At 44.4% G+C, this 19,550-nt stretch overlaps 1 protein-coding gene across 2 annotated transcripts in view; it reads right to left on the reverse strand.

The window, feature by feature from the left end:
* LOC146190714 (very long chain fatty acid elongase 7-like) overlaps positions 1-18,917 on the reverse strand; it is a 34,331-nt gene extending 15,414 nt beyond the window's left edge. The window contains exons 1-2 of one of the 2 annotated variants that reach the window (XM_084601075.1): positions 18,478-18,912; positions 3,046-3,206 (exon numbers count right to left, since the gene is read on the reverse strand). In XM_084601075.1, coding sequence (XP_084457201.1) covers positions 3,046-3,059 — 14 coding nt within the window. In that variant the 5' untranslated portion in view covers positions 3,060-3,206; positions 18,478-18,912. Of the gene's footprint in view, positions 1-3,045; positions 3,207-18,477 lie in introns of both variants that reach the window. The other variant, XM_084601074.1, reaches the window with a different exon arrangement.
* Between the last annotated feature and the right edge of the window lie 633 nt (positions 18,918-19,550).

Consider the following 19,550-nt stretch of genomic DNA (forward strand, 5'->3'; position numbering starts at 1 on the left):
GATAACATGAACGCGGCACTTTAAACATGCGCATTTTTTATAGACCATTTATTAGCAGTAATGCAACCATGTGCGGCAAGCACATATTACGGACCAGATTTTCTCGGGAAATAATTCAGCTATACAAAGGTCGCCCCTTTCTTATATGACGGAGTTCGATTTGTGCAGAGTAATGCACCACTGCCTTAAGATAAGCGAGTTTGAGTTCTGAAAATGCTTACGTTAATTCGCAAAGAGGAATTTCTAGCTAGTCTATAAGGCTTGAGGGCATATCTGTACATGGAGAAAAAAAAAGTAAGGCAAAATAAAAACGCGGCCGCACAAAACGAGCGCAAGCTTCGCTCTCTGTCCTCAGCTTTTGTGATGCAGTATCATGACAGTAAAATTTCTAAGAAACATTTATTCAGTATTTATGAACTGCTCTTGTCCACTGTAAAGCTGATCGCAGTTTCCGAATGATTCTGAATCGTTCTCAACTGTTCGTAGGTCCTTAAGCGTTCTTTTCATTCAAATGTGCTCGCCATGTGTCACTGCCTCCATTCTGTCCAGTTTCTTGATGCACTGATGTCTAATAGTTATGCATAATGTGGCATTAACATCATATTACAGCGCGCAATTCGTTTTGAGGGACGACCTCAGTCCTATGCTGCTATCTCTGAGGGGCCGCCATAATGTGGCACAAGAAGGCGGTAGTAGGTTTTGAACGGCCGGGAAGTGGCCGCCGCTGGAAAAGCCAGGGCTATACCTTCACGATCCGGTGAAAGTATTCCACGGTCACTGGCCTTAGCCGGGCTGCCGTGCAAGAGCCTGCCGCCTAATGGACTGAGAAAACAAAATGACCGCAAGGATAAGAGCGCCGCGCGAGAGGGAAGATCGAAAGCGCCGCTCCTTCTCTCCCTCGTCCTGAACGTGCGCGCGCGTACACTGTACGCGAGCGCTGAAACCGTCGTCGCCTTATTTTTGGAAGTGCGCGTAGTCCAAGCCGGAAAGAAACTGGGCCAGTTCGGGTCTGACGCACACCCGACGAATGTACTACGTGCACCCTCACCAACCTCCTTCCAGCCAACGGCGTGCCACCAAAGGAGCCTGCCATCTCACCAAACACACAGCCCGTTCCTCCTGCGGCAACTCGAGAATGGCATGGAAGTGGGAGGAAAGAATACGAGTCGTTCGACACAGCTCGCCGATTCCTACGGGCAACCCACCGTAACGGAAGTGCAAAGAAAGGGAGCGTTTGGGCCCGGGGCAAGAGTGTTAGGCAGACAAAAAAAAAAAAAAAATACAAGGGGACAAAGCTGCAGAGAACTTCAGGAAACAATATCTCGGGTCTATCGACATGAATTGTATCTCGTCTCCTCCTCACTATAAATTGCTTTCTCGCCTCTTTCTCTCTCTCTCTCTCTCTCTCTCTCTCTATATATATATATATATATATATATATATATATATATATATATATATATATATATATATATATATATATATATAATATATATATATATATATATATATATATATATATATATATATATATATATATATATATATATATATATATTATATATATATATATATATATATATATATATATATATATATATATATATATATATAATATATATATATATATATTTTTTTTTTTTTTTTTTTTTGACGGAAAAATGCAACTACAGTGGGAACTAAAGCGCTAGAGATAGCAAGCAAAGCTGCAGAACGGGGTGCGTTGGTGGTCGGGACACCATCAGATCGGTGGTGTCTGGCGTGCGTGTGTGTATGCGGATCTGGCGGTTTCACTGCTGCACGCCATGTGGAAACTGCTAGAAAAGGGAAGATGCCAGCAGTCTAGCCAGCAAGCCAGACGCGGAAGCTGGTAGGAGGTTGCCGTTATATACAATCTTCTTTTATTTATTTCGACGTAGAAAAGGAAAGCGTGACGCCAGCTCCTAAGAAAAGGTCTTCTAGGGCTTACGTAATCACTGATCTGCCGATAAAATGTAACGTCTGTCTCATGCAAGTACTGGTGACCATACTGCATACTGCAGCTGATCCGTTCTATATATGGGAGTCCCGGCTGCACTTCTCGGTTGGGTGGGGTGAAGAATGCTGATGCTATTTAACGAATTTCTTCATTTTTTTTTTCTGGCAGCCACATGCTACAGACTTGCATGCGGCTTTGTAAAGTTTGCATTTAGTTCAAGTTTGTCGCACAATAATGTCGAGTTGTTTTTTTTTTTTGTGTGTGTGACGTTGAATAGAGTATATTAATATATTATATATTATATTAGTATATTAATATCTAAATAACAAAGCAAGGCATGCAAACGGCTCACTGAACGGTTGAAATATAACGCGGCCTAGACGTTTTGTGTCCAAATTAATTTCATCAGCAGAAGCCGGGGTCAATAATTGTGTCTTTATTTAGGTCGCATGCATATCAGGATTGTTCCTGCCTAGCAACTTTTTTTTTCTTATCAAAAGATCCACATTAACTTGTACTAATAGCGGCAGTGATGTAATAATAATTTCGCTCTGCGAGCAACGATGTTCGTCAGCTGTCCTAGATTTAATGCCGAATTTACAGGGTGGAATACCTACGCAGGATTTTATAAAGACATTTTAACGCATTACATGAGTAACTCAGAAGCAACCCAAACAAAAAAAGGCGTCTGGATAGCAATTAATGAGCTTTAAATGAGGCAAGAAAAAAAATGTGTGCACATATCCTCTCTTCCTAAGCTTTTATTATCATACGTAAGCCCGAACCACTACAGATTGTAAATAAGTAACTTATATGTTCCCAGTGGGTCTACAGTTGTACAAAAACGAAAACGAAGAGATAAACGTGTTGGCCGTATTAATTTTCCCGAAGCAAAGAAGCGACTGTACTAGCAGACTTGAATAGCACCTACTAAATAACTGAATACCAGGCATGGAAAGCCTAGAAGTTACCCATTACGACGCCCAATACCGGCAAAGTCTGAAACGAATCAAATAGACCTCAGAGAATATCGGTAAAAATTCATGGGAAAAGTAATGTGAACTTACGTTTGAAGAGTCATTGCAAATGATGTAGCACCTCTGCACTCTTGTACTCGTCTTTCAGTACGTCCCAAAGCGGGTTCTTCTCCTGCCAAAAGAACTCACTCCAAGCCCAACAGCGATGCTTCGACTGGTGAGTACTCGAAGCGAGCACCAGACATAAAAACCTGCGGAAAGGAGGGAGGCGTCCTCTGTGACGACGAAGCGCGCAACGGGCCTATGCGCTGACGACATTGGTGACGTCACAAATTTCGAATGGCAAGAAGAAACGACGCACATCGAATCGAAGGGTGCATTTACGGAACCAAACCACCAATAAGAGAAGATAAATGGGGGGAAGGAAAAGGGTCAGTGGGAAAGCAAAAAGAGACAAGGCAATACAGCGTCCTTCAGAAGAGCCGGTTTGGCTCCTGTATCGCCCAAGCGTCGCTCTCTTAATTCCACACTTTGTCTGGAAGGTATCTATTTCTACTTTTGTTTTCAACTTCTCGTCTGATCGTCCATACATACCAGTTCGTTCGGAGAACGCTAAGTTGCCACTTGTCGATTGTTTTGGAATGTGAGTCTTGGCGTCCGGTTAGTGCGACTCGTTGTATACCAACCTCGTAGACGGAGGCACGTCCGATTATGCTTTCCACGACCGAGTGTGGTAAATAGCGTGGAGCTAAGTAGGAAATGTATTACTGAATGAGTGACAGCACGCTTTGTGTATTCACTACTGAAGTTATTGAGCCGTATCACAGCACACGCAGCTGCCGCGCTGCTGCTCTGCTTATATCGCCCGAAAACGAAAAAGGAGCTCAGTCTAGCGCGTTCGTGCGTGGTTTATTTTTTCACCAGGCCTTGTCATCTGAATACGGTTCAAAGAAGTATAGACTCCAGTGTTCAAAATACTGCATCTTTGTTCATTAGTTTAGCAGTTGTTCTCGCTCATCTACCACTCTTTCTCTCTCGGTAAACTGGATTTTTTCTTTCTTTTATTAATGGCAGTCGCTCTTGTGGGGATCTTCTTCTTGCGTAAATGAGGCCGCATTCGCATTTCACACTGTCGTAATCAAAAGCCCGCAATCATACGTTAGCCAATAACAATGTTTTCCAGTTGGGTTTTCCCCTTCGCTGGGCAAACTGGATAGAGCATCGGGAGCTTTTGAGAACTTGAACTTTCTCACCTCATGCAGATGAACATCCGCCATGAGGGCTCTTGTGGACCCTTATAAGGGTCCACATGAGGCCGATGCGCTAGTTACAGACTACATACGCGGATCACATGCTCTTCTACTTCACTTTCAATTGGTGGAGGTACCAAACTAGTGGTTTACGCGATCTTTGTTTAAAGAGTTTCTCAAAAACTCTGCAAGCATGATACGCGCTCGAAGATCAATATATGCCCTGTGAATAACCTAATATCGCATTATTTTATTTGAACAACTGTCGCTTTTGGTTTCTGGACACGTAGTTGCACAGTGCAGTCCCTGTATAGAAAGATTAAAAACTCAGCCCGCTCACGTGGGCTTACAAATATGTGACGCCCACACTGCTGCATCGTTTGCTCTAGCACACACGTGCTTTCCGACGGCAGGCAAACAAGCAACGTCGAAAATTGGCATGGCTAGCTACAGCAGCTCCGTTTCCGGCCACGACACTTTTCCATCCGGCTCCAAAGAGAACACAAACTTTTTTTACGGCATCAGCGAGGACTACAATGAACGCTGCTACATACGGAATCTAAATAATCATCTTATATTAAATCCGTTAGCCAGCGACCACGAACAGGCAAATACCATGCCGGACGCCGTCAACAAGAAGGAAGTTCAACGGAGGGGCAACGTCGACTGGTCTGGTACGAGTCTGAGACGAAGTGCAGCAAGCAGAGCAAGCTGGACTTCCCCGGCTTCTAGCAGTGTCTCCCGGTATCCCGAACGAAGTATATCCAGGCTCTTCTTTGTGCATCGTCTCGAGGGAACTTATAGAAATTTACTGCAACTCCAAATCTGCTGGGGCAGAATACCACCTCACAGAAGCAGAAAAGCATGGTGGTCGCTGCACGAACAACCATCCGGGTGCCTTCGACACTCGAACATGATCACACTCTGAATGCAGTCTTCGATGCGAAACACACTGCAAAATGCCAGCAGGCTTGGCTAGTCCGGCAGCACGCCAAGAAAAACTAAGAGAACGAGCGACGGTGCACAGCCGGTCGCTTATGTGTCAACTGCGCTCTCGGTTCTCTAGGCTTGCTCATGCTTGTTGCCCGTCGTACGTAACTTTATTATGGTATGACTTAACGAGAACTTTGGTTGCGCTTTCAACAACACAGTTACGTCAGCATTAAATGCGTTCGCGATGAATATCGATCCCAAGAAAGAGCATTTAGGCCCTCTTTGCAAGCGAATTATTATATTTCAAGCATTTCTTTAGTCTTGCCCTTGAATTTCGTCGTATACAAAGGAAGCGCTTAACAGGCTTTTATACGGCCTCAAATACACCCCCCCCCCCCCCCCCCTCTTTTAACACCTTAAAAGCTCCGCAAGGCATGGGACAATTTTGTAATTCACATACGCACCAGGTGTAATTTTTAGCCCACGTATCACGTAGCCCACGTAATGTGCCATTGCTATTCAACATGCCGACCATGTGCCATTTGCAGACCACGTTCAGATCGTGTGCCATTTGTATAGACCACGTAAAGAGCGTGTGCCATTTGTAGACCACGTACGGACAAAGCGTCATTTGTAGACCTCGCCAGGACAGTGTCATTTGTAGACAATTTGCAGATCATGTCCTATTAAGGCGAAGGCCTTTACAGGCTAATTAGTGTTAGCAGGATCTGTGTCCTAAGTTCAAGACTTTTCTTTTGTGTGTGGTAGAATGTACCTCTGTTGTGTCATCGAGATGAGATTCATAAGGGGCACTCTGCAGAAAGCAAATGCAGCAATCATCGCTGCTCTTTTCGTTTCCAGCAACCGTCAAAATCCCGGACAATGGAACGTCTAGACGCCTTGAGAAAGCGGAAACCTAACAATGAAAATAGCCAACCTTGCCCAATAAGTTGAAGGCGAAACTTCACGCGTGATTCTGCAGTTTCGTGCCCAGGAGCAAGAAAGCAGAAAAGATCGTAATGCGCATAAGGAAAAATTTCGGAAGACACACTTGAGTATGAACACGACCGTAACGGCCATAGGAACCTCTTCACGTTACATCCTACAGAGCCGGCTTGGCCACCACTTCTGTGTTTATGCAAGCACTCACGTGCTGGGACCTTTCAAAACGTACACGTGTTGACCCTGCTTGCGGCTGAGGTGATGCGTCGCCGCGCGCGGATAAGGCGCCATGGCCTGTCATTTGACTCCTCCCCTGCTACACGCCGTTCAATCGTCAGACACCCGGGACTCAACCATTACATCGCATATGTACGAATGTTCGCATCTCTCGTTTTCAAATGCGTGCGCTCTCTACGGGGCTGCTGTCGACGGAGAGTAAAATTTACCAGCCGCTGGTGAGTATTTCGATCAATGGGACTGAGAAAGCCTTCTCTTTAAAACGGACTGCGTCTTATTGCTGCCCAAGTTGGGTTACATATACTTACTCTATACATGTTACCATGCTATATATTAAAGAACTCCAGGTGGTCGACATTTCCGGAGCCCTCCACTACGGCGTCTCCATAGTCTGAGTCGCTTTGGGACGTTAAACCTCATAAACCAAACCAAATAAGCCGTGCTGTTGAACGGGGTAAGTTCTGCGACAGCGTTGTGATTTTGCTTGCTAGAGGCCTCACTTTTACGAAGCCATCACAATACTGTCGTAGCCGTGCAGCTGACCTACACTTTAACAGTGCGCATCGTACAGGATGTCCTATGACTAATGCGAGATCGCGCGACTGAATGGCAAGCAAGACATCTTTCTCGAGGACGACGAGCTGAAATAGAGAGCACCGGCTATAAAGATGTCACTGAGAATACGAAGCAATGAACATCTACACAGCATAGACAGGAGCTGAAAATAGAGTGGCCGTGTAAAAAATATGCACCGAGGTTTAGCTATAGATAAGCCCAAGTTTTACGTGTGAAAGCCAGAAGTTCTTTTACAGTAAATAGGATTAGTTAGACCGATTAGGCTTTGCTACGCCTAATCTAGTTAGGCTTAGCACGGCGTAAAAACGGCCAATCTGGGTTCGGACAGCAACGCGTACTACTGTACTGACATACATAGGCGGATAGCTAACGCCTTCCGCAAATTTTCTTTCTGTTTCATCATTCAAGTCCGTTCCCAAAGCCTCAAGATACCGCTCGCAATGCAAGTAATCATTTTTTTTTCTCTTTCATGTCATGCCAGATAAAGTCCATAGCGGTATAACAAGCTTGAAGCCGACTAGTGCAGGACTTAACATCCATGCCAGACACATCAAACTAATTGCTCATATTGTCATTGACGCATTCAGTTGCATTTTCAGTTTATTATCCAAGACTTGCGTCTTAAGAACTGAACATGAGCCAAATCATAGCAGTTTTCAAAAAAAAAAAAAAAGATGATTATAAATATAAATTATAGACCAATTTCCGCCCTCCCGTTTTTCGGCAAGGTAATTTAAAAACTATTTAGTCGTCGAAGTTTCCAACTACCTCGGCAAGTTTTCCTTACTACATCCGAAACAACTTGGATTCCGCTCTTGTTACTCCACTAGCCTTGCTTTAATTCCTGTCTTTGATAAATGCAAAATAGAAATTGAGAATGACAATTATGTTGACACAGTTTTCACTTACTTCAAAATGGCTGTTGATTTATTTACCATAAAATAATCCTCGTAAAACTTTTTACGTTCGGTATTAATAGCCTCGAACTAGAAATCCTCCGCATTTCTGTATGCAATCATAAAACGGGTGTTAGCATGTCCAGAACTTTTTCTTAAAAGTAAAATATTAAATGTAGGGGTAACTCAAGGCTACATTCTAGGGCAGCTGCTACTCATAATTTATATTAATGACTTATCATACTGTCTGCGTCTTCTGAATGTTTCTTATATGCTGATTATACGGCTACACTAGCTAGTAATTCCTGTTGATACCGTTACATCTAATCTCAATGACGATCTTAGTGACCTAACCATATCGTGTCAGAATAATGGTTTACTAGCCAACCCTAAGAAAACGCCACTCATGTTTTTGTCGTTATTTTGGCGCCTTTCTGATTATGACTTTGATACTCCTGCATCTTCATTTATTCTCATCCTATTCTTCCTACCTACCGGTGTTTCTTTTTGAGAATGCAACTTGAGGTCTCCATTCATGGTTCTCCAGAAAGAAAGAAAAAAACTGGTTATGGCATCATCATCATCATCATCATCATCATCATCATCATCATCAGCCTGATTATACCCACTGCAGGGCGAAGGCCTCTCCCATATTTCTCCACTTAACCCGGTTCTGTGCTAGCTGCATCCACTTGACCCCTGCGAACTTCTTAATCTCATCCGCCCACCTAACTTTCTGCCGCCCCCTGCTACGCTTTCCTTCCCTTGGAATCCAGTTTGTTACCCTCAGCGACCATCGGTTATCCTCTCTTCGAACTACATGTCCTGCCCATGTCCATTTCTTCTTCTTAATTTCTACTAGAATGTCGGTAACTTGAGTTATTTCTCTGACCCACTCTGCACGCTTTCTATCTCTTAATGTTGCCCCTACCATTTTTCGTTCCATAGCCCTCTGGGTTGTCCTCAACCTAAGTAGAACTCTCTTGGTTAGCCTCCACGTTTCAGCCCCATAGGTGAGTACAGGCAAGATGCAACTGTTGTATACTTTCCTCTTGCGCGATACCGGTAAGCTGCTAGTCATAATCTGCGAGTGCTTGCCAAATGCACTCCATCCCAATCTTATTCTTATTTCCTTTTCATGGTCCGGATCTGCGGTTACTACCTGTCCTAAGTAGACATATTCGCCTACTACTTCCAGCACTTCGCGACCTAATGTAATGTAAATGTAAAGCACCTACCAGGGGGCTCTTAAAGGCTCGATATTACTTTCATCTGTATATCCTAGCAACACTATACTACACTGTCATAAATAGTCATCTCAGTTATTGCACTAAAACGTGGGGTCTCGCACAACTCGCACATCGCACCGCTACAAGACGTACAAAGCCAGGCTCTGCTTTCATTACATTCACTTCACGCGGTGCCAATATATCGGCTGTCTTTTTTTCCGCAACTTAATATTCTTCCCATCTCCGGCCCGATTACGTATAACATGCATTTTCATATATTTTGTTGATGACCACAATCATCTACAGTTTATACATCACGATCTTACTAATCCCAATATTACTAGATATTCATCAGGAAGTAATTTCCATCTGGCAAAAGTGCGCACTAATTACGGCAGCTTCGCAGTGGGTTTCGCATAAATCAGAGCATAGAATAACATAACTTTGGATGTCAAATCAAACTCACCTCTAGATATTTTACGGGCTCACCTTTTATTTCTCAATTCATTGCCGCCACATAAGGAAACATTTGATAAACACTTTGTGAAAATTATTTTCAAAATTTATTTTTGGCATGTGCATATTTGCTTGTAACGGTATTTGTATAGTGCGTACTTGTGTTTTATTCTTGTATAAGTTTACTCATCGTGTTGCTCTTGTTACTGTTGTTTTTTTGTAGTATTCGCTATGACTACGTGTCGCCGTTGTATTTTGCTTTTATGTGGATTATTCTATAATTTCATCATAGTTTCTTTTCTTCCTTTCACCTCACATTATGTTTGCTGTAACATAGTATAATTTTACTTTTGATAAATGCTGTTACCAGTCCTGGCATTTCCCTATTCTTTCTAATTAGTTCCGGAGGTCCCGGTACAGTGTTTTTATTTCGGAACCTTTGTTTTGTATTTATTTATTATGCGTCATATTTTTATGTGTACAATAATCTTGAGCTTGAACTAAAAAAAAAATATATGAGCCCAGACTAGTTCCTAACCCTTGCTGTACACAAGTTTACATGGTGTTGATTAGGTAATGGTGTTCCATTACCATCACCTTCTGGCAGGCTCCGTCGAAATTGAATACCGAAGGGTCTTTCGTCCAGTTAGCACCCGACAGGTCAACGATAACTTCCGCAATCTATTTTGCCGACACGAGGCTGTTCTACCATTTCTGGCTATCGGCCATCAACGGCGGAAAGACGTTCAGACTGCCTTATCATATGAACGAGGCGTCAACTGCATTCATTTCGCTTGCTGCTCCATCAGAGTGGCAATAAACACAGCTTGTTCCCTGTATGCGTGGTATCTTCGTGGTTGTTAACTGAATTTACTTCGTTTTGTTTTCTTTTAGTTCTAACTCTTCATCCCTATATAGCAAAGGTAATATGGGGCAGACGAACTCAAATGTTTTGGAATTCGTAACTCCGTCTCCCAAGAAAACGCAACAATTTTTAAAACTCAACCACATTGCTTATAATTATATGTCAGCAGTGGCTTCGGGGGCAGTGTTGTCCCAATCAGTCTACACAGTAAGGTAATGTTAGAGTTCATATCCTGTGACCGCGTGGCTCTGGTGGCTGTGAAAGCAGGTGCAGACACGGAAGCTTGAAGATGTAAGTACATCCGGGGAACAGCGAAAGCCTGCGACACGTCTAGTAGAAGTAAACGCTATCTCTCTAAAGTTAAGTCATATTTGCATTAGTAACGAAATTGTATGACGCAATTAAAATGATTGTGTGTACCTGCTTTCTGCCCATCCCCTCAAGTATCTATGATCATTCTTCCCTATTCTCATTCCTTCCTCGCTCGGTCATTTTTAGCGCGATTGCTTAAACGTCAAGCGGGAATCTTGTGTCAGTTGAATTAGCTGCGATCTTGTTTTCGATTTAGCTTGGACACAATTAATATACTCTGCGGGAGACAATCAGCGGGCGGAAATCGGACAGAATTTTTTCTTCCTGTTCCCGTCTTCAGGTTTTCCTAGAATGCTCAAAGTTATCGTTGTATGCTACTTCACATGCGTAAGCGGACATCGGCATTTTGTTCGGAGATTAATCTCGTGTATATACAGTCGTACATCCATCCAGCCATCTGCGTGCAGGCTTGCTCCAAAGGTCTGACCAGGTGTGTCAGCGCTTAGTTCTATGAAACTCAAATGTAAGCTGCTCTGGACGTCAATCTTTCATTTACGGGCAGAATTCAACCTATCAATCCAGGTTTCAAGCACCCACCTATTTCGCGATTTTCGTGACACTTTTTTCATGACACTTTTTTCATGGCAGCGTTCCATGACACTTTTCTCATGGCGGCGTTCCATGACACTTCCTCTTCGACTACGAGTTGCAAATAGAAGGTGCATTGGAGGGCAGATGTACCGTATATCTGGGCGATTAAAAAAATAAGCAATATACATGCTTCTTTTGAAATAAACCTGAGTTTTTGCTTCTGGGTCCTCTGTCCGACCCTTCTAGAGCAACCTCCAGTACTTAGAATCTGTCAGTGACCGGGATAGCATGTTGCTCTCGCCTTCAGACATTTGGAGCACCGAGATGACTTTACTATTCCTAACCACAGGACAGCGCTCAAAAACAAGTTCTTTCAATTAAGCTCGTTTAACATCAAGGAGATTATTACGCTCGCTCCCGTTGCCTCTTCGAGTCATTCTTGCCTTTCACATTCTTAGGACTGCGTCGTGCCGTAAAATCTTTTGGCAACCATGCAGGCTGAGCAGTGCACCTTTTTTTTCTTTTTGATGCGGAAGTATAGAGTATTATTCCTTTTTTTTTTTCTTCGAAGCCAGAGAAAGAGGTGGCGCGATGAGACTAAGAAAAATTTGAACTTTCCTTAGATGCCAATTGCACAACCCGGAGGTGAGGCGCGATATTTTGCTATAGCCCTGGGCTGATCAAGGATCCGTAGGATAGCACTGCATTCGTGGCTGATGTAACAAAAAGCCAACGCCCAACAATTTTCCGCTCCGAAAATAGCCGGCCGTTTACTCCCTATGTGTACAGATACGTGTCAGTGCAACACAAGTTTAGCGATCTAAAATTGGCGTTTACAAGCGCAACAAGGGGAAAAGCAGCAACATCCAGGAGTCCGCCTTAGAGTCGACGAATACGGTATGTTTCTAGCTTTCAACTAGGGAACAGGCAAACATTTTTAAAGCAATTATTGCGCGTACATGCCTTTTTTTTTTTTTTTTCGCCAAGATGAGGTGATTGCAATGATTGAATGGGAGGGCAGCGCTTTACGGAAGATTGTCGATCTGGCCCCAGTGGGAATTAATGCCGTATCAGGGGACTACCTCATGTGTGATAACACTACATGCCTGCGGTGAGCTTACACATCTCATTTCATGTCACTGTTCGAAGCCCCGCCAATGTATCAGATATACGCGCGACGAAACAACTTCGCAAAAGTGTCCGTGGACCTAGCCATCGGCAAGAGACTAAGTAGCTATCTTCCGCTCTATCTTGCTCCAAAGAAATTACTTCCACGCACACGTATATACAAGCGAAATTACGGCCACGTGTCTCCTATTCGTGTCTTCTGAAGCGCGCCCCATATACACGGCCAGCTCCATTTACCCATTTTTATCTGTATGCATTTTGCACTTATGATTTTAATTTCTCTCACTTTCAGCATTCCTCGTCCTGATATTTCGTTTACGTAAACGTAATTCAGCGTCCACTAGGAATTCATATTCTCAGAACGCACTATACAAATGATAAGTTTTATTGTAGCAGGGGTAACTTGTGTTAAAACGAGTCGTGGCGCAAGGCGATGGGTCCACTCAAAATACGAGTTACGATCCCTTTTTTCAATCATTTCCCCCTAGAGGGAGCCGACACGAACTATGGTTGAGGTTTCAGTCGGTGCAGAGCCGACGGCTACAAGGCGGCAGTGGGAATCAAACCCGTCACCTCCCGCATATGACGCCGATTCTCTCTACAGTAAACCATTACCGCGATAATTCCACCTGAATATAAGCGCCAAAAACGCATAGAACAAACCCACGAACAATTCTACAGTGCATACAAGAGCAAATGATTACTATTCGAAATGACAGTGTAAAAGTTACACAGAATACAAGAAAAGGGGCAAATGGTCACACAGAAGCAAAAGGTCAATAGAAATAATTTAGGCATTAACTAAAAGAAAGGTAAGACCCACTAAGTAACTCATAGTTGACAATTTGAATTAGAAATTCAGAATGAAATGCTTCATTCCTAATTTTATTTAATTCCTTTACACAGCTAGAGCGCCAAGAAAAATCGGGACCGCCTTTCAGCAGTTCTCTCAGCAGGTATTCCTTGCCAGCTGTTGATCTGCACCACTGCGGCTGTGAACACCCGCTGTGAGCGCTTGTAGCCGCTATCGCCGAGTGACTGCGCTCTATTCATATGCGGCAGCCGAGTTTACATTCGCGTAAAGCTGCTTTCTTCTGTCGTGTTGACAAGTGTGGCTCGCGGTGACATCCCGTTGCTATACGCAGCACGAATTCGCGGGTTGAATTAGTAAAGCAGATAATTGAGCTAGTTGGTATGCCATTGATTTCCTGTTTCCTGGTGCACTACCTCATAATCAATCGCGTTGAATTAACGGTAATGGCCGCTGCATCATGATAGAGGCTAAAGGTAAAAACACCCGTGCCCGGAGATTGTTGTGAGCTAACTGGCAAAGAAGGACACGTGTCTTGATTAAATTTGGAGCCTCCTGCAGCTCTCTGTCTTAACAAGTCATAAAATCGCGCTAATGGCAGGATAACAAAAATGCTTTGCGCTCGTCCCATCTAGCTGCTGCTGTCTTGCTGCAGTCTTGTTTTATGTCATGCTAGCTTTCCTTTCTTTCTTTGGTTGCCTGCTGGGCGTGCCCCTTCGTCTAGGTTCCATATTCTATCCCCAGCTTGTCGAGCACTTTGCGAAAATAGCGTGGTGCGAAAATAGCGTTCGAAGGTTACGAGCTACGTTGTTGTCAATCCAAGCTTCTATTTCGGTTGTCATAGCCTAAAATTTACCTTTTATTTCTGTTTTTCTTTTAGCTTTCTTCTGTTCTCTCGACAGCAGGCTCGTTTTGGCTATAGAGAGCGCAAAAAACAAGCATTCTAACTTGGGGATACTCCTCGCGTTCAGTTTGAAGCAATCAGCATTCATAGACGCTTTCGGTGGTGCGTGCACCCCATCTCACACACACACAAAAAAAAAGTCTTAAGTTTTCTACCGCGCAGATGACTACCAAAACTGGCGAGAAGTTTCTTTAATTCGTGCGCAATCCAAAACATCAAAAAAAAAAAAAAAAAAATTAAGAACACTTTGTTTAAAATTGTAGTTTTATCTCGGCATCCTTCTTTAAGTCAGCCGTCAAGGTGTTCGGGGCAATAGCCGGAACTTAGCAATGACATTACACTCGCCAGATGCATCTGAAGAATACGATCCACGCTTTATCACTGTCGCTTCGCTGAAACACACAAAAATAAAAGATCGAGTTATCCAGAAGACGCTGGCCACTGTTCAAAAAAAAAAAGGGGGGGGGAGTGGGTAAAGCTGGCCTGATACCTCTCTCGTCTCTGAATTTGAATTTCAGTATATTCGTTTCTTGAGACATGCAGTAGTCTCAGATGATGTGGCGAAAAGCAGTAATTGTTTGCCAAACAAAGGCCGCAAAGAAGGTTCCGCTTCATGGCACTGCTCCTGTTTTACAAATTGATTGGACTGCACCCGAAATGATAGGCAGGGAACTCGGTATTGCCCTTTATTCAAAATTCACGTGTTCTTTATCAGCTCGCTCATGCCGACTGCGCGCAACACCCAGTTCACATAAAAACAGCTAACAGTCCCGTAAGCAGAACAGTTAAAAGGAAGAAACGAGAACCGACTACGACATTTTATGTCTCCTTGGTGAAGAAATTTTATTGCTTTGCGCGGTAATTTTTTTCAAAAACAAAATGGCTAGGACCGTGCTCTAGTGGGCAAACTACAGCAATGCGGAACCAGAAAAAAGTGATTCAAACGTGTCCACTTTGATGGCAATAGGCGTACACAACTTTTGGTTGTTTTATAGCCTTGTAGCGACACGAATCTCTCAGTCTGACCTCCTTGAATGTTGCTTAACGAGAATCAAGAAAGACGCGCAAGCTTTCTTCATATCAAGCTTTCCAGCTTTTCATGGTCGCTATTTTCCGTTCGGCTCATTGAAAACCTACGCTGACGACACCATGCACAGGGAAAAGCCCTAGAACAAGATACCGTTACTGAAGCACAGCTCAGCCGTCTATTCGTTGAATACCTGCAGCAAGGGCACGCTAGTGCGTCCGGTATAAAGCAAAGTCGAAGGAGCGAAATGAGATCCAAAATTAATACCACGACCTTCACAATGACCGCACACCGAGCGGCCACGTGCCACTGATCTTGAAGGTCGTAGCGATTTGCGCAAAGGTTCAGTGTTTTCCCATGCGTCTGCCGAAGGTCTATGTGGCCATCTGCCGCCTCCATACCGAACACGCATAGTCTTTTACTTAGTGGGTTGCTCAGTATTACCACTCCAGTTGATCACGTGGTTCACATTATCTAAGCGCTCACGGAATCGCTTCGTAATGAGTGAATAGATCCGTTCTTTAACGGACCCCGCGCTACTCACACGATGAATCTTATCAGTGCACATGTTAGCATTACTCCTGATACGAGCGCAATTGCTCGAAGCTAAAGCGGTCAGGTTTCCGGCTCTTTCCCGCAGGGGAAAGGAAGTGATGGAAACATCTGTGCGCAGCCCACTCGCCCGCTCTGTGCTTGCTTACACGGCATCAAAAATCGAAGACGCACGCTAAGCGCTAAAAAGAGGCCGAATGTTGCCCCAAATATATAATCTGGGACAAAAATGTGTAGCCATAGCGCCGGAGAACGGCACAATGCCTGTTTTAGGTATGTGCGTAAAAGTCAGTCTTTTCCTGTGACCCGCATCTCCCGTAAAATTTTGGTACAGGTTTATAATCTCCCGATGAAAAGAAATGCAACAACGCAGTGCGTTGTTTTCCACAGTCAGCGCAGTCTATCGCGTTAGTTCCCTAGTCAAAGGATCTGTGTTTAACTTGCTTTGCCTGTTGCTAGGCGAATCGGCGTCTTGAATAGTCGCCACCGTGGCGTTGAAATCGTTTTCTTTTACAAAAGGTTTAGCTCGAACTGGCGCCACAGGGCGGCCTTAAGCGGTGTCGAAGGCAAAGCCCGCGGTCAGCATTGCCACGGGTCGGTGGAAATACGAAAGGGGAGGGGGGGGGGGGGGGGGGGGGGCGATTTCACAAGATAGCGGGGCTTACAAAGAAGTCAAGGAAGCGAATGGTACGAAGTTAACTCGCTTGTCTTGGATATTTCGGTTGCGAAGATTTCGTCTTGCCCTCTAGTTACTTCTAAGCCGCCCTTCCGTGGTGGTGCAGTGGTTAGGGCGCTCAACTACTGTGTCCAAGAATGCGGAATCGAATCACGGCCGCAACGGCAGCTTTTCGATGGAGGCGAAAAGTAAGGCGCCCGTGTGCTGTGCGATGCCAGGTTACGTTAAAGAACCCCAGGTGGTCGAAATTTCCATAGCTCTCCTCTACGGCGTCTCTCATAGCCTGAGTCGCTTCGGGACGTTAAACACCACAAACCAAACCAACTTCTAAGCCATTACTAATTGGTAGGACATGCTTCCCAGTTCCGTTAATCCGTCGTTTCCTCGTTCTACATGCGCCAGTGGAAAGTCTTGTTGCGCAGTTGTGACATGCTTCCCATTTATTTGTGGAAGCTTGGCGCTAACGAAACTGAGCCTGCGGCTTGCGAATAAATGTGGCACATCATGACAGTGATGAGGGGTCTACCGTCGGTGTCACGCTACACCGTTTCCCGATGGGCTTTCACACGCGAGGGCTTGTCTGCATGTTTCGTCTGCTTCACGCATGCGCATTGGTCGCTGATATACATATTGCTCTATTCTATAGCTGAGTCATAAATATTGTTGATGTGTTTTATAACTGTATTTGTGTCGACGTAATAAAGCATGAATATATACTAGCCATACATGTTGGACACTACTGAGGATTGTGTTACGCCAGCGCTTAATAGGTCATACCTTGCTGTATTTTGCGGCAAAGCACATGCACAAATATCCTAATAAGAAGCATGCTGAGCCTGTCCCTATGGAAGAAGTGCTGGTTTGCTCCCTTCCTGTGCCTTCTATGCTAGTCACATTGGCAGGATTCTCGCCCATTTGGACGTCGAAGGCTGCCATGGGGCGACATAATTTCAACATATGGGCGTCTACGGACACATCTGTATGTGTACCATGTGTAAAGCTATCTTGGGAATCGTCCCATCCCGTGCGTTTTTCTATGGTCATTTCTGGCCGGCGCAAGATAATCACTTCTAGTCCCTTGAAAAATACGCCTGGGTTGCTTGTATTAACTAACGAAAGCGTGAAGTGCGTGCCGTGTCTTTGCAAATTTGTAAGTCCGTGTAAAAAAGAAAAAAAGAAAAAAAAACACCGAAGAAAAGGGCGTTCAGCATACGCATTCTATTCGCCGACGGTAAGGACTAGACTGTCGGTTCCGATTCTTAGTTCGTGGTGAAAATTATGCTGCGTTTGTCATGTCGCTTGTCCCGCGCCACTCAGTAGTAACTCTCCGAACACGCTCGCGACGCAATATCGTCAGTCAGGTCCGTAATCGCTGAGGCACCAAGGCTGCTCCGATCGAAAACACCAGTTCGTCTATGGACAGCAGAGGTATATCTGAGTTCGACATGTGTCCTGAAACTAGCTGTCGATTACTGAGCAGCGCTGACTGCGCAGATCAAATGCCCTACACTCTTAGCATGCATTTTCATTGCGACGGTGCCTTCTCCGGAATCGCATAGGAAATGCACAAAGTACTGAGCTACTGCAGGCTTGGCGAGGCTTCTGAATGCCAGCATGGATGAAACAAAACCGACAGGAACACTGCGCATTGTTTACACAACACGAGAGCATTCTATCCTGTCGGTCTAAGTTCTACTTCGAAAACTTCATGCCGGCTTCTTTGGACGTGGACTGTTTCGTGCCTAACCGCATTTCTCAAACGCAGAAGCATATTTTGTACTCGCAGCTTCCTACCTCAACATTAAAAGAAAATAACCATCTACGCACAAGCAGCACTGTCTTTGGACTGTGTTTTTGCACTGACCGGCTGTTGTGTTCATGGTCGTGGGTTGGATACCAGTAGTGGTTACGGAGGTGAACTTCGGAGAAGTAGGTGTGCTAAGGTACTCCACTACCAGGAAAGGAAATTGGGATTTCTAAAGAAAATCTACAGCCGTTCCCAACTGCATTCCTCGCAGCCTTGGTGTAAACGCGGCACGCAAAACATCCATTAATGACCATTATTGTGGCAACAAAAGCGTCCAACCTTCTGTCGCATCATTCGCCTGCAGTAAAGTGAACGTCGCTGAACACTTACTCTGCCTTGTCCAATTCCCCTGTGAGCAGTGAACCACGAAGATGGCCACGACGACGTAAGAGCTCATCAAATGCCAGACAAAGCGATCCTAGCATCCATCCGGAACGTCAGAGGCAGCGGTGAAAGGCAGCATTGTCGCAACGACAATAGGTGGCTGCTGGTAGGTTTTCCCGCCGTAGCCATCGCCATGCCGCAACGTCTTCAGCGCAAGCACGTTTTCATAGGCGGTATACCGAGGCCAAGTGGAAATGGCGGTGGCCTTTTCAGGGCGATTTCTATTCATGTAGGCGTTGCTGATTGATCTGGGCGTCGAACAAGCGAGTCACGTGAGATAAATCTACTGTCAACTCGACAAAGCGAGGGGAAAGAAAGCGAGAAAGTTGTCGTCAATGCCGTAGTGTTTACAGCTTTCGATTTTCGAGCACGTCGTGCTCGAAGAACGTGCGCCGGAACATTGTCGGAATTGGTTCTTTTGTTGTTGCTGCTGCTCGTCGGAATAAAGAAAGTTAGAGCAAACTGGTCGCGCTCTACAGCTGGCTTCAAACCTGCGCTTTGTTGCTTCGTGTTCCTTGTAGAGCCGTCGCAGCTAAACGCATTCTCGCAAAATAATAATAAAAAAAAATAAATAAAAAAGAAATGAATTAAGACCGACGACGTGTGCCAACCTGCACACCGAAACCTACAAATGGGAGGACACTGCGCTCCCGCGCCCACCATTTCCGCGTCAGGTACACTGAAAAGTTCGGAAAAGTTTAAAACCATAGTCTCTCCTTTACATTTTTCTTTCCTTTCGTTCTTGCTTACATTCTTTATTAGTTTGCTCTCTACCAGTGTTTGTTTGTTCGTGCAACTCACTGCAACTTCATTAATCTGAGAACTGCAACTTTAAAAACACTTTCACATCCAGCCACGGCATTAACATTACACTTGTTTGTTTGTTTGTTTGTTTGTTGTTGTTTTTTTTTTTTTTTTTTTTTTTTTGCTTCTATAATTCGGACCCAGTACATGGTCCAACAGGCCATATCGTATCATAATTTCGTGAATGTTTCCAATACTAGACTATATGGTAACTG

This window comes from Amblyomma maculatum, chromosome 4, assembly GCF_055883805.1.
Source record: "Amblyomma maculatum isolate TAMU_Amacu chromosome 4, ASM5588380v1, whole genome shotgun sequence".
NCBI lineage: Eukaryota > Metazoa > Arthropoda > Arachnida > Ixodida > Ixodidae > Amblyomma > Amblyomma maculatum.